Below are 14,058 nucleotides of genomic sequence, written 5' to 3'. Positions count from 1 at the left end.
GAATATGCTAATTGACTGCCACACCCTCAAAGATGGAGGCGCCCACAGCCACAAGATGGCAGTGCTCAGTCCTCTCAGCCCCGCCCTCATACCTGCCTCCAGAGTCCCCCATCTCCTAGCCCCCCAGGGCCAGCCCAAGGCATAGGCAAGCCTCAGATGGTGGCTGCTTAGCTGCCCAGGGTCACCTGAAACTCAGGTAACCAGGGCTGGCCAAGGCTTGTGCTATTGGCAGTGGTAGCAGCAGAGGTATATGGGGGTTGCCTTTCCCTGATCACCAGGTCGACTCCCAGCCCTGAGCGCTCCCCTGTGAGAGGGGGCAGGCTGAGCTGAGGACCACCCCCCCCTCCAGTACATTAATTTTCATGCACTGGGCCTCTAGTTTCATATAACTCTGCTTTCAGTGTAGTGTTTTTTGTTTGTTTGTTTTTTAAGCCACACAATTCACTTAGAGATTAAATATTTGAAGTTGAGGGACAAACTCAATCTTGTCTCAGTTATATCCACTCCCTCTCAAACTCAGCCACAGGATGCCTCCTTTGAGGGCAGAGAAGTAGAGCAGACAGCTCTTGTTCCATCTCTCAAATCCCCCAAAGACATCAGGGGGAGCAAATGGTGACTTAGGGCCATGGGAATACCTGCAGGGATTTATCTGCTCTTAAGAGAATTCAAGTGTTTATGTGCAAATTGCCCGATGGGGACTACTTGGGCTGCCTAATACACTGAAGTTTCAAAGCTACCCAAGAGGAATCTAGAGAAAGCTACTTAAAGTGTATCCTGTGAACAAGAAGTTCACATCCGACTTCCTGGGCACGACCAGGCATCCCTTCATGCTTTTCTCCTAATCCTAAGTATGAGTATGTCTTCCTGGGGATCTGCACCTCCCAGAAAGAAAATGCTCCTCATGATGCTCACAAGTTGGGACGAGGCATGTGCTGAATCAGCTGAGAGCTCTGCTGCCCCACTGAGCCAACCCCTGAGGCTCCTGACAGCTGACCCTGAGCTGGGGGAAACCTGGCCCTGTGCAGGGCGGGGCCTTTGATGCCCTTTCTGGACACTTCCTCCTGAGCAAGGCCCTTTTACTAGGGAACTCAACTTCGATTTTGGAACCATAATAAACAATATAAGAAGCCCAAACAGCACTCACCTTACGGTAGGCCAGGGCAGTTCCTAAAAAAGGTAAGGGTTTTGGCCCAGGAATTCCCAGCTTTTTAAAAAGTCCATGTGTGTAAGTCCCATATCTACAAAGTGAAAGAGAAAGCCAGGTTACAAGGATTATGGATTAGATCCTGGGGCTGGAACAGTCACTGTCTCAGAACTGGAACAGCCAAGGTAGGGAATGAACATGTAGATAAGTAGTAACAACTCCCACAGCAATAATTAACAAAGCAAATCAATTAAAGCCATTTCTGCTTCTGAACTTTCAACATGTTACATGAACTCTCAAGTGAGGCCAAGCAATTGAGTGAATGTGTCAGCCACATTGGTCCCACCTACTGACCTGGTCTAAAATCTAAACTCGCCTGGTTCCGTATCAAGGCAGAAGGTGGGCTAAGTGAACTTTTCGTTTACACTTCTAAGAATAAATTTTAAAATCTAATAATTTTAAACCTTGGTGTTGTTTTTTTTTTGCCCTGGGAATTGAGAAGCAAACTTCTTTACATGTAAACTTGCCCTTAGGCTATCAAAAGGTGTAGCCATTCAAGTGTAAATGGACACATTGTTTAAACATAGCTGCTGGTGGAATTGGATTACCTGTTCTGGGTGGGAAGGGCTTGTCTTCCCCTTTCTCCATTAAAATTAAGGTGTTAGCTTTAAAACCTCTTTTTGGCAAGAGACCTTAAACTTTCAGAACTTTAAATTTTTCAGATAGTAAATCAGTTACTTAGCATTTTCTCATATCAATAATACCTCCACATGCCCAATGATACACTTCACACAAAAGACATTTCCAAATAGATCAACCAACCTCATCCAGGCCCCACACAAGACACTCACAGATCAACACCCCAGCGCTATACTAACTCAACACATCCAGATCTAAGCCTTCATCACTTGATTAGCAGACCCTCAAGTTCCCCCAAAAGTTTCCAGCCATGTCTGAGAGGCAGCCTTGGGGTGGAGGCAGGCAAGAAGCGAGCTGTTCTCCGCGCCTGGCCTCTGTTGCTCTGGTCCGTTCCACAACCAGCTGCTCCGGGTCTGGCCACTGCCGCTCCTGGCCTGGCTACTGCTGCTCCGGGCCTGGCTGAACCCGACCTGGCTGCTCCAGGCTTGGTTGCTGCTGCTCTGGGCCTGAAAGCCAATCATTTTTATTGCACTTACATTGTGTTGCACAGAGGGCATTGTCTACTCTACAGCTACTCACTCATGGTACAGCTGCTGTACCAGTGTTTTCTAAGACCACAATGTGGTTTAGTCAGTGGTGCCAGTATCTAGTGACAGACCCAGACCACACAGTATGACTCTGATGGTCCCTCTCCCCATCTAGCAGATGAGATGCCTACACTGTTGCCCTCTTGAAGACCTCCTGTGAGACCAGAACCAAGAGTATCTGGGAGAAATGTTCTCCCATCCCATCCAGACTGCTACCTGGATGCCTCTCTTGTCATCACTGGCTCACAATCTCACTCACCTGCACTGTGACATTAAAACAACTGGCTGGGCAGGTGTGTTTAAAAACACATGTACAATATATGTTATAGAAGTGTATATTTGTACAATGGACTCATATTCCTGACATTATTCTAGAAGTATGAGGTTAATTATACACCTTTGCAGCCAAAAATTCTGAACCAACAGCCCTTTTTTTTATCCTTCAGAAATAACATGCTAGAAGAGTGTTATCTTTATAGTAAAATAATCTAGGATTAAATAGAATGAAATTAAGAACTATCATTTAATTTTAAAATGTCATCAGACAGTAAATATCTTGCCACAATAAACTCTATAATATTTATTTCATAGAATTGAAACAAAGTACCATATTTTCCGGCATATAAGACGACACTATGTTCTAGTAAAAAGCCTGCTCAGATTGGCCAGAGTCAGAGAGGCGGTCTATTAAAAAAAGAACTGGTGTTGCCTCAGAAGTGGGGGGTAGTCTTATACAGCGAATATAGGCCTAAACCTGTGTTTTAACTGTAAAATTAGGGGGTCGTCTTATACACCCAAAAAGAAGGTATATATATTTTCTCTATTCATGCCATCATGATTTCCTACTTTCAATGAAAGTGAAATTGGGATAGAGAGCAAATGGGACATGGAGGGGGCCTTCTCCATCCACATGTCCAAAATGACTCCTCCCTCAACCTGTTTCATGATGCCAGGAATCTCATGCTTGAAAGGGATTCCTCTGCTAGATGGTTTGGTTCACCCTCCTGCACGGCAACTTAATGGGGAAAATATTTAAATCCAAATTGGCTTTTGAGCTCATGCCTGTGCAGATAGTTAGCAGATTTCATAGTGGGGGGAAATAAATCTCTATAATGATGCCAACCCTCTCCAAAGACTAGAAGAAAAAGGTGAAAGGAAATAATACAGTTTCAAGATTTCTACTTAGTTTCTTCTGCTCTACTGCATTCTTGCTTAGGGGTAACAGTCCTGCCTTTTTACAGAACATCGGAACTAAGTCTTAGGAGGAGAGTGTCAGGAGAGAGACAGAATAGAGGAAAGAGCTAGTGTGAAGAGAAGGTGAGACAATCACCAGGCCACCCCCCACCCCGAAGTTTGGGGTGCACTCACTCTAGTACGTGGTGCCAATTATGCCAGGCACTGGGAGGGAGAAAGCAGGTACAAACCTAGTGACACAAGGGCCATTCCTTGCACACATCTCCAGCAGCAGACACAGAACTGGAAAGATCATGAGACAAAACCCCAAGCTACTCCCTCCTGCCTCCAGGATCCCTGGAGCTGGGAAAGGGGCAAGGACCCCACTGCATGAAAGTCAGCTGTTTTTAATCTGCCTCTGCTAAATTCGGGATAATTTCTTAGGCCTACCCAAGCTGTCAGTCAATCAGAAAATCACCCCCAGGAGCAAGTAATGTCAGCAAACCCTCCAGATTACAGAAGCTGGGAGTTGGGTGAACATGAGATGCCTCTCCTGCAATATAAATCAGAGTAAGATCAGTAATTCCCCCTTTGGTGTTTGTGCATCCAACACTTAAGCAGTTACCCCTCAGTTAACTATTGGGTTTCCAAAATGGGTAAGGGAGGTCTGATGAGCTCCCCAAGTCCAAGATTACAGAGGCCATGAGCCTGGACAGTAACTCACAGATAGAGGAGCACCAGGCTGGTAGCCAGAAGAACCCAGGTTCCCTCGGAAAAGCTTGGGATCAGGTCCATGGCCATGTTCCTTCCAAGGTTTTCTTCTCTTGAGTTTTCCTTGTATCTCTGTGTGTTCTTCTTAGCAGGGCTGTGTGCTGAGAGTTTTCCTTTCCAAGCCATGGATATTCAGTGAGACTGGGTGTTTATATATACTGGGAGAGGAGGTGGGGCTTGAGTTTCAGCCAATAGGGCCATCTGTGCATACACTGGTATGACCTCTCCACTTCGAAGGCTGGAAAAACATCATGGACACTCCCACTTTAATCTCCCTTGAGTTCATATTCTGTGGGAAATCAATAAACAACTCACTCCATTTTACTGGTAAACACAAAGGTTACAGAAGCTCAAGTAAAGCCACTGGCATATCTTTCAACTGCCCTTGACTCCATGGCTGCCTGCACTAAGAAAAAGAAAAAAAATACTTGAAATCTTTTAAACAAGCAAGGTCTACAGATCTTAATCCATGAAGTTTCCTTTGCCAAGAAATGTCTCTGTGCACCTAGAAGGCTCCTACTCATCCTTCAAATTTCAGCTCAGATAGAACCCCTTCTATTGGAGTCTTTCCTAACCAACCTCCCTGAACAGATACAAACTCTTCCTTCTCTGGGCAGCTTCTATTCTTTGCAGACAATTTTATTTTTGTCCTAGTAACATATCCCATCATTCTTTTAACATCATTTCAGGCACAAGCCAGTTTTGCTAAGTGGTTAGAGCACCAGCACACAGAATAAGGGTCTCCGGTCAATTCTGGGTTGGATTCTGGTCAAGGGCTCAGACCTCAGTTGCAGGCTTGATCCCCAGCCCCAATTGGGGTGGGTGCAAGAGGCATCCAATGGGTGTGTCTCTCTCACATTGATGTTTCTTTTTCTGTGTCTTTCTCCCTCCCTTCCATTCTCCCTAAAAATCAGTGGGGGAAAAATATCCTCCAGGTGAGGATTAACAACAACAAGACAAAGAAACAAACAAAAATCTCATTGCTTCTGTAAATGATGACTTGTAAATTCACATGTAGCTTACACAAACAGCCTGTTTGCTTGAAGGGTTCTAGGAGCAAAGGAAGCCTTGAGGCATTTCAGTTCCAGACTTGCTCACCTTGGACCCTGAAATCAGGATAACAAAACCCAGACCATCACTTGACTGGCTCCAAGATGGTTATTGAGAAGACTGTGCTGACTCCCTCAACAGAGAGCCCACAACTCAGTCCTGGTCTCCCACTGGTTTCCTCTGTTCTGCTTTCCCCTCTCCTCTCATAAAACCCCCGGCCTGCACTGAGGTGGTAAGGTGGTCTTTGCGATATTCGTCCATTGTCTTCTCAGGCTGGCAACTCTTGAATAAATCACATTTCCTTGCACCATATCTCTCAACTGCCTTGGCTTTCAGGAGGCAGGCAGGTGAACCTGGGTTCAGTGTCAACCTCTCTCCTGTCCAACATCACTGTTAGTCTCTATACAAAGTTCCCTCGCCAGATAAGAGCTCCTCAAGGGCACATTCTGGGTATTATTCACTATTATGTTTCTAGTGCCTAGCAGAACACGTTATTTATAGTGTGTATTGAGAAATGTTGGCAGAGTTGAGTTGGGAGGAGTAATATTGCTGGATCCCCTGCATGTCCTTTCCATGTGACTCTTTAGTGAACACACTTCTTACTAGATGGTTAATACAAGAGAGCCTGGCTATGCCTCAGTCATCATTGCTGCACATCATTCAGGCTGATCCATGCCCTTGAAGGAGAGGCAGGACATGGACAAGATGGTGGTGGCTATCCCAAGCTTATCAATTCATCCTGCCTCCTGTCCCAGCCCTCAGAGAGTCCTGCAGTAGACAGGAAGTTAGACGGATTCATGACCAAAGAATGGCTCCCTCCTTCTGGAAAGACTGCAAGTCAAGACCAATTGGTGTGAAGAGGAGAACAGCAGCTGGATGGCCAAGTGAATCCTGAACACCTTAGCCACCACGAACACTGCAAATGTCCCTCTAGGCAGCACGCATTGCACGGGGACTGCAGAAGCACGGCATGTGCTTTTCTCTGAGGCAAAGGGGGTAAGAGAAGATGGCTTCCTTGTTTTTTGACTAGTGGGGGTTTTCTAATGGGCTGAAGAGCTGGTAGGTATAGGGCTGCAATAGCAGTCAGTGTATATCAGAAAATCAGTGTTCTGTGGCCTTTCTGCCACATTCCTGATGCAAGAAATCCAAATACGGAGGATCTGGAAATTCTACCAGCTCATTATCATCCCGCCGACCCATGTTCTGTGCTGCTTGGCTGGAGAAATCATGGATTGTGCCCAAAGGAAACCTTAAATGTTCTTAAAACTCAACGAAGCAGGAAATATTTATGCTGTGTTTGTGCACTTCCTTCTCTCTTTATCCTTTCTCACTTTCAAACCTTCTGTAGAAAGCGGTACTCATCTGTCACCAATTCTTTAGGTCCCTCTGGCCAGAAATTCTCCAGGGTTGCATAAGAAATTCTCCAGGGTTGGATTGAGTGGGTGTATGTCTCATTGGTAAAATGCAGAGAGTCCCAACTATCTCACCCACATCCCTTATTTATGTGTTGGGTGCACAGAAGCTTGTTATGAAGTCTGAAATTTCTACCATCAGTTTGTCATCTCTGGGTTAAGGTTTTCTCCCAGAGGTACCTTTTAAATTCCATAGCTTCCCCTGGAAAGTGCAATGCAGGAATACATTTACTCATCTACGCATTGGTTTAAGGCTAAGTGCATGCATGTTTGTGGAGTTATTATGCCAGGTTATGGGCTACAAACCATACAGCCACCATCCTCAAGGGCAAGGATCCTGAGTCTTATATTCAGTCTTGGCACATGGACTGAACACAACAGACATAGATCCTAATCATAATCGACTGAACCCAATCAACATGCCCACCTCCTCCACGTTTTTTTTTGTGTGCCACATCTCCACCAACCACAGGCCCAGCCACCAAAACTTAGATACCAACGTGTTGCTGGAAATGGGCAAGATCAGGTTTTACCTTACTGCGAGTTGAGTTATAGACACATAATCTTGCTTTCATTTTTGGCACTCTCAAGATTGTATCCTGTGAGATTTGAATCTAAGGCACAAATCATTTCAGAATAACTCTGCCTCCTCATGCTCTCAGCAATTCTCTCGGCCTGCGGATGTCAGGACAGGCTTCCGAAGAGGTGCCACTTGAGCTTTATTTAACATTACAAAAGGACAGGAGTATCAGGCTAATGGTGCTCCTCACATCCCTGACTCCCTGACAACCTGCCTTCTTATACTGATACCTGATCCCAACGCTTCCTTGAATGCTATTTGAGATTCAACTTTGACCATTTGCCAAGGAGATCAAGAAAGCAGATAGGCCATTCTCTGCTGATGAGGACATTATGCTTCAGACTTGCATAATTACTTTAACTTTGTTGTACTAAAATTATCTGTTAATTTGTCTCTGTATCAACTTAAGTAATATCTGGGTCTTAGTCATATTTGTACTGTAAGCATTTAGAGCAGAGTTCTGATAGAAGGTGATGGAGCTCAGAAGTACACGGATGAGTAGATGAGAGGCATGGGTTGTGTGGGGTGTGCTTCCAACACATAATGCATTTTTTCACCCTTTTACACAACTCTTAGTATGTGAGTCTTTTCTTGTGGGATGTTTCCCCCTGAGGAGCAAGACCATTCACATTGTTTAGGGCACGGTGCTGGCTACATTTTAGTCCTAAGGAATGACTAGCCTACAAGTTTTGGGATTTATTCCAACCTGCTGGACCAGTCCCTACGGCCAATAGGGCCAGGGAGTGGTCGTGTTAGGCTTAGTTATGAAATCAAGGCAGTTAAGTTTGATTGTAGAGAAAGAATAAAGCATATTAATTTCCACAGAAGTTTTGTTCCCAAAAAGAATAAGGAAGGCTTTGTGTTTGGGGGAGTGAATTAAGTAGTCAGTACTTATCAGATGAACCCTACCCTTTCCTTGTTTGGGCGCTTCCTACGGGAGTGGCTGAAACCAAACAAGTAGCCAAAGGCCAGGGTGGGCACATTAGTTATTAATGCGCTCTAACATATTATCCCAGAATGCAACAGCTTAAAACAGCAAAGAGCCTGACGGGTATGGCTCAGTTGTTGAACATCGGTCCATGAACCAGGAAGTCATGACTTGATTCCCCATCAGAGTACATGCCTAGGTTGCAGGCTCGATCCCCAGTTGGGAGCATGCATGAGCACTGATGATTCGAACTCTCTTTCCCACACCCTCCCTCTGTCTGAAACCAATACAAACATATTTTTTTAAAAACAACAAGAATAAACATTATTTTTGTCAGTTTCTTTGTTAGGAATCCAGGTATGGCTTAGCTAGAAACTTCTGGCTCAAGCTCTTTCATGAGGTTACGGTCCTCCTGTCAGGCTGGGCTGCACTGCCATCCTAAGATTTGAGTGGGGGAGGATTTACTTTCAGATCCATTTAGGTGGTTAGTTACAGGTTTTAGCTCCTCACAAGCTCCTGGCCTGAGTTCATCACTGGCTCTTGACCATAGGCCTCCCTCAGTTCTTTCAGACCTGGATTTCTTCACAGGGCAGGTCCAAACCAAAGGGCAACTGGCTTCTTTCAAAATGAGTGAGTGAGAGCAGATGCCCAAGATGGAAGCTGTAGATGTTAAAAAAATAAAAATTTTTTATTAGTTTATTTGAGCCAAACTGATAACATATGCTGGGGAGCAAGATCTCAAGTGCTTCAATGAATAACGGTTTTTGCAGTTTCTTTGTTGTGCATTTGAAATTAAGGAGGGAATGTAAGGAAGATTACATGAAGGTGAGAGAAAGCAAGGCAGGGATTGGATTATAGGATAGTTAAAATTATTTGCTCTCTTGAAGGTGGGTAAATCTTAGAAGGGGGGAGGTCTGAAAGGATTATCCATCCATTAGAAGGAGAGGTCTAAATAGAAGCATTTTAAACAATGGACATGGCTTGCCTAGGAAAAAGATAAACCTCTTACTAAAAAGTTACATGACATGAGTACTGAGCGTGACCTGCCTGGTTAGGAATTTATGGTCAGATCATCCTGTGGGGTTACTTCCCATAAGACCTCTTTTTAAATTCACAATTCTCCCTTTTGGTCATACGTCAAACCAAAGGATGCATTAAAGACCAACTTTTTTAGTCAAAGCCAAAGATTAGACTTTTTATAACCTAATCTCAGAAGAGGCATACCATAGCTTTTGCCATATTCTGTCTTTTAGGACCAAGTCCTGTGATCCAGCCCATGCCAAGGAGATGGGATAACACAGGTGTGTAACTAACAGAGGCCATCTTAGAGGATACTCCCACAGATGTGAAACCAAGAGAATATGGTGTCACATAAAATCAATCCAGAGAATTATAAAAGAATGCTTCATGTCTAGCTCATTCCAAATCTTAGTGTTGTCAATAATGCTGCTTTGAACTAGGGGGCATATATTTTTTCTGGTTAGTCGTGTGTTTTTTGTTTGTTTGTGGATTTGTTTTTTTGTTTTTGTGTATGTGTTGTTGGTGGTGGTGTTTGTTTGTTTGTTTGTTTGTTTTTGTGTGTGTGTGATATATTCCCAGAAGTGGGATCACAGGGTCAAATAGAAATTCTATTTTTAATTCTTTGAGGAAACTCCATACTATTTTCCATAGTAGCTGCACCAGTCTGCATTCCCACAGCAGTGAATTAGGGTTCCCTTTTCTCCACACCCTCACCAGCACTTGTTTGCTGATTTTTTGATGACAGCCATTCTGACAGGTGTGAGGTGATATCCCATTGTAGTTTTTTAATTTGCATTTCTCTGATGGTTAGTGCCTGAGCTTTTTTTTTTTTTTTTTTTTTTTTTTTTTTTTCCATATATCTCTTGGCCATTTGTATGTCCTCTTTGAAGAAATGTCTATTCAGGTCTTCTGCCCATTAAAATTTTGTTTAATTTAATTTTTTCATTTTTATTGTTGAGAGTATTACAGATGTCCTCTTTTGCCCTCCACCCCCATCCCAGGCCTTCATCACCCTAGGACTGTCCATAGGTGAGATCTTTGATTAACCTCTTCCCACACACTCCCTTCCCCTCTGAGATTTATCTCTGTTCCATGCCCGAGCCATGTCTTGGGCCTTTTATTGATAGATTTGGGCTCCCTGACCCAGCTGCAGTTCGACAGATTTTTAGCCTGAGAAAGGACAGACCATTCATATGCAAAAGTTGCTGTGCACAGCTTGGGTGGGGTTGTAAATTGCATGGGGCAGGGTCTCAGGAAATCCGCAGGGTGGAGCAAACAGTGTGGGCTGCCATGATGGGAACTCAGATCTGGCTGCCAGTCAGTCCTGCAATAGGGGAGGTCCCAGTAAAGAACCATGACCCCTAGGAAAACCTCCATCTTTCATTTGGGGCATCTTTCTTTTCCTCTTCAGTTTAGCTGCCTCTCTCTGTTTGTTTCTTTGTATTAGGTAGACCTATTATGACTTGACATAGTGGCCTTACTTAGTAGGTGTCTTGTTGGGCTCAGTGGTGCAATCTCCCTGATTGCTTGACTTAGGTGCTCCAGGAATTTCCCTCGTGTGGGTTACATGCGCCTTCCTGTCATAGTTGAGTCTTTACTGCTGTTGGGCCATCAATGGGTGGGGTTGCCCCTCTGACTGGCTATAAGGATTGACCCCAAGTGCAATGTATGATCCGCTATACAAGGGCTGACTCCACAAAGCTTAATTTGCCCCAGCAAGGTCTTTTGTATGCCAAGCTCTCCCTTTTTGTGTGCTTCTTGTGGAGCTAATTGGGTTGTACTTTAATGTGGTCTGAACTGCTGGGCATATTAATTCTGGGGCTACATTGGAGGAGATCCAGTGCTTGTCAATGGCAGATGCTTCCTGTCACCACCTTGGGCTATCTGTTTGGAGCTACAAAGTGATCCGCAGTTTGTGGTTGCCTCTCCTGGGCCTGAGTGTGTGTGGGAGGAGCACAGCTGCATACCAAGGCTGGTTTCTACCAGCTCTGAGCCTGGGGCGGGTCACTAAAAGATACAAGGATCCCCAAGGTCCACCCTCACCTGTTAGCTGCCTGGTAGGCTCATTCAGTGAAAGAGCCTCTAGTCTAGTCAGTGACACTCAAGTTGCATGAGGGAGGATCTTGGTGAGTCACTAGGTACCCTGTTTCCCCGAAAATAAGACAGTGTCTTATATATAATTTTTGCTCCCAAAGATGCGCTAGGTCTTATTTTCAGGGGATGTCTTACTTTTTCATGAAGAAGAATATGGTACACATTTATTGTGAAATGAAAATAAAGGAAATTTATTACCTGTATAGGGTACGGTAGTATGGTAGTTGTCAACACAAACCAGACAAACTGTGGATCCTACAGTATCAAGAATTTACTCATTTATTCAATGATAATCATGTCATCATCTTCTGGAACATCATCATAACAATCCAATTCCTGAATTTCCTGGTGAATTTCTTGTGACTCCATTTCTTTCAGAATCAGTGGACCAAATCTCTCATGTTTAGCCTGGGGGAGGGAGCTTATTTTCAGGGGGATGCCTTATATTTCACTCAGAAGGAAACCTGTAAGTAGGTCTTATTTTCGGAGGATGTCTTATTTTCGGGGAAACACGGCAGATGTGAGTGGTGTTCCCCAGATTAACACAGATTCAAACCTGGTTTCAGTGCTGGATTTGAGGCCAATCAGCAAGGTCAGCTGCTACCCCTCAGGTGCCTGTGAACCTTTGCGGTGGAGCAGGTCTCTGGTTTTCCTGAGCGCTCAGCGGGCCACACAGGAATGTTTGGCCGTGTGGAAGGAGCCGCACAGAAATGAGAGCGCCGGTCTGGCCTGTGAGAGAAGATGGCCCCGCCCAAGAGCCCCACAACTCCGTTTCCCCGAGTCTGCCCTAACCTCCTGGAGAGTCCTCTGCACCAGGGACCAGACTAGCCACAGCCCACTGACAACACTGCCATGTGCAATCTCAGCGAAATGAAGCCATCAGGATTCGGGAGGGTGGAGCTGGCGGTTCTCCCCTGGTGGGGCTAGTGGATCTCCGGGAGGGTGCAGAGGTGCCGCTGCTTCAGTGCATGTGCAGCAGGTCTGGGTGTGGTGAATGGTGTGCAGCTTCCCTCGCACTCTGGGTGCTTGTGGTGCAGCTACTCTGGCCCAGGAAAGGGCTGCTAAACTTGGTGTCACTGTTCTAGCGTGGTATGGAGAAGAAGGAAAGAACTGTCCTCCACCCCAGGGCCACAACTCCGTCTTTGATTCTCCCTGAGGTCACCCTCAAGGTCCCTTCAGGAACATCTGTACCACAGCCTCCAGCAGCAGACTCATCTGCAGGGCATGAGCTCAGCTGGGCAAGGAGATGGGGGTGGGAAGGTTGGGCTTGTACACACACACACACACACACACACACACACACACACACCCCGGCAAATGCAGTTTGGAGGGGAGTACTTGACTCAGGAAAGATGGCATTTGTGGGCATCACAAGAGAAAGACTCAGCATAGGGACCTTGGTGGCTGTCTCTTCAGCTCTCTCCTCAGAGCCAGGCAACCCAGTCTGTCTTCATAGGACTCTCATCCACTTCTTTTGCTGGAGCGTAGGGTGGGTGTCTGCAAATGAGATTTTGTGCACTGGCCACTTAATAGGGCACCTGAAATTCCAGCAGACCTCTCTCCCTCTCCCTAGCACACAAAATCCCTGCTGATTTTCACAGCCAGATGTTATGTAGGCTTCTTTTCCTGGCTCTGTTGTTCTGGGCTGGGGTCCTGGTAAGGAGTTGAATTCCCATATCCCTCAGTGTTCTCACCACGGCCATGGGGCCAGCTCTTTTCACATCTTGGCTCTTTATACCAGCCTGGATGGGATTGCTTCTGAAAATTCTTGGCTATAAGGCTTCTGTTCATCTAGTCTTTAGATGGTTATTTGTGTTGATTGCTCTAGAATTTAGTTTCAATTCTATTGTAGTTTGGGCCTGCTGTCATCTTTTCCCTCAAAAATAGTAATTTCTTAAATAAAATCCCATCAATTAAAATCTTTTTGCTTTTAGTGAGAACTTTACTTATGTTTTGTTGTTGTTATATGTTTGTGTGTGTGTGTATGTGTGTGTGTTTTGTGTTGTTGTTTTTTTGTCAGAAATCCCGCTTGTGGAATATAGGGTGAACAGTATGAAAATTACTCAAAATAAATAAATAAATAAATAAGTAAATTTCTCCTTATGAAGCTGTGTGAACTGACCAGATTTAGGGGCAGCAAGGGAAAGAAGCTGGGAGGTGGAAGGCCAGCAATTCACTCAGTGGACATCATCTAAGTTCACAAGTTGGAGTTTTGACCTTTAGTCAGAACATGGGCTCCTCTGATAATCAGATTAAAGTATTGACCAGTCTCTCCAGAAAGTAAACAACCACTCATCATTTTCCACGAAGTTTCAAGCGGTTCCCAAGGAGACATGTCACCATGGTGCCTGCCAAGCCCTGTGACTGTCTCCAGGAGCCCTGCCCAGCCAAGTTCAGCCCGCTCCTGAACTCCTGAATGCCAGCACAAGGGGCCCTGTTCCCATCAGTCACAGGGTTATCCCAGGGCCATGGGGCCCTGCCTATCAGCCTGAATTAGGTCTTTGTGTGTCTGGTGCTAGGATGTACATGGGGACATGGTGTGAACAAGAACATCACCCCTGCTTCCAGGGTGCTCCCTTGCAGGCAGACACCTCCAAAGGCATGGGGAGCTTGGGAAAGGCAGAGGTAAGTGGGATATGGAGCTACCTGGGTGGGGGGTT

The 14,058-nt window shown here is 45.3% G+C and overlaps 1 protein-coding gene across 2 annotated transcripts in view; it reads right to left on the bottom strand.

Annotated features, from left to right (window-relative positions):
• LOC123651011 (cytochrome P450 3A12-like) overlaps window positions 1–4,461 on the bottom strand; it is a 43,072-nt gene extending 38,611 nt beyond the window's left edge. Inside the window, exons 1-2 of one of the 2 annotated variants that reach the window (XM_036410008.2) lie at window positions 4,268–4,461; window positions 1,145–1,238 (exon numbers count right to left, since the gene is read on the bottom strand). In XM_036410008.2, the coding sequence (XP_036265901.1) occupies window positions 1,145–1,238; window positions 4,268–4,440 (267 nt within the window). In that variant the 5' untranslated portion in view covers window positions 4,441–4,461. The remainder of the gene's footprint in view (window positions 1–1,144; window positions 1,239–4,267) is intronic. The other variant, XM_036410007.2, reaches the window with a different exon arrangement.
• Window positions 4,462–14,058: the final 9,597 nt, after the last annotated feature.

The sequence above is a fragment of the Pipistrellus kuhlii genome, unplaced genomic scaffold (genome assembly GCF_014108245.1).
Source record: "Pipistrellus kuhlii isolate mPipKuh1 unplaced genomic scaffold, mPipKuh1.p scaffold_m20_p_4, whole genome shotgun sequence".
Lineage (NCBI taxonomy): Eukaryota > Metazoa > Chordata > Mammalia > Chiroptera > Vespertilionidae > Pipistrellus > Pipistrellus kuhlii.
Note: the sequence above shows the minus strand (reverse complement) of the source record. Positions and strands in the feature narration are given on the sequence as shown.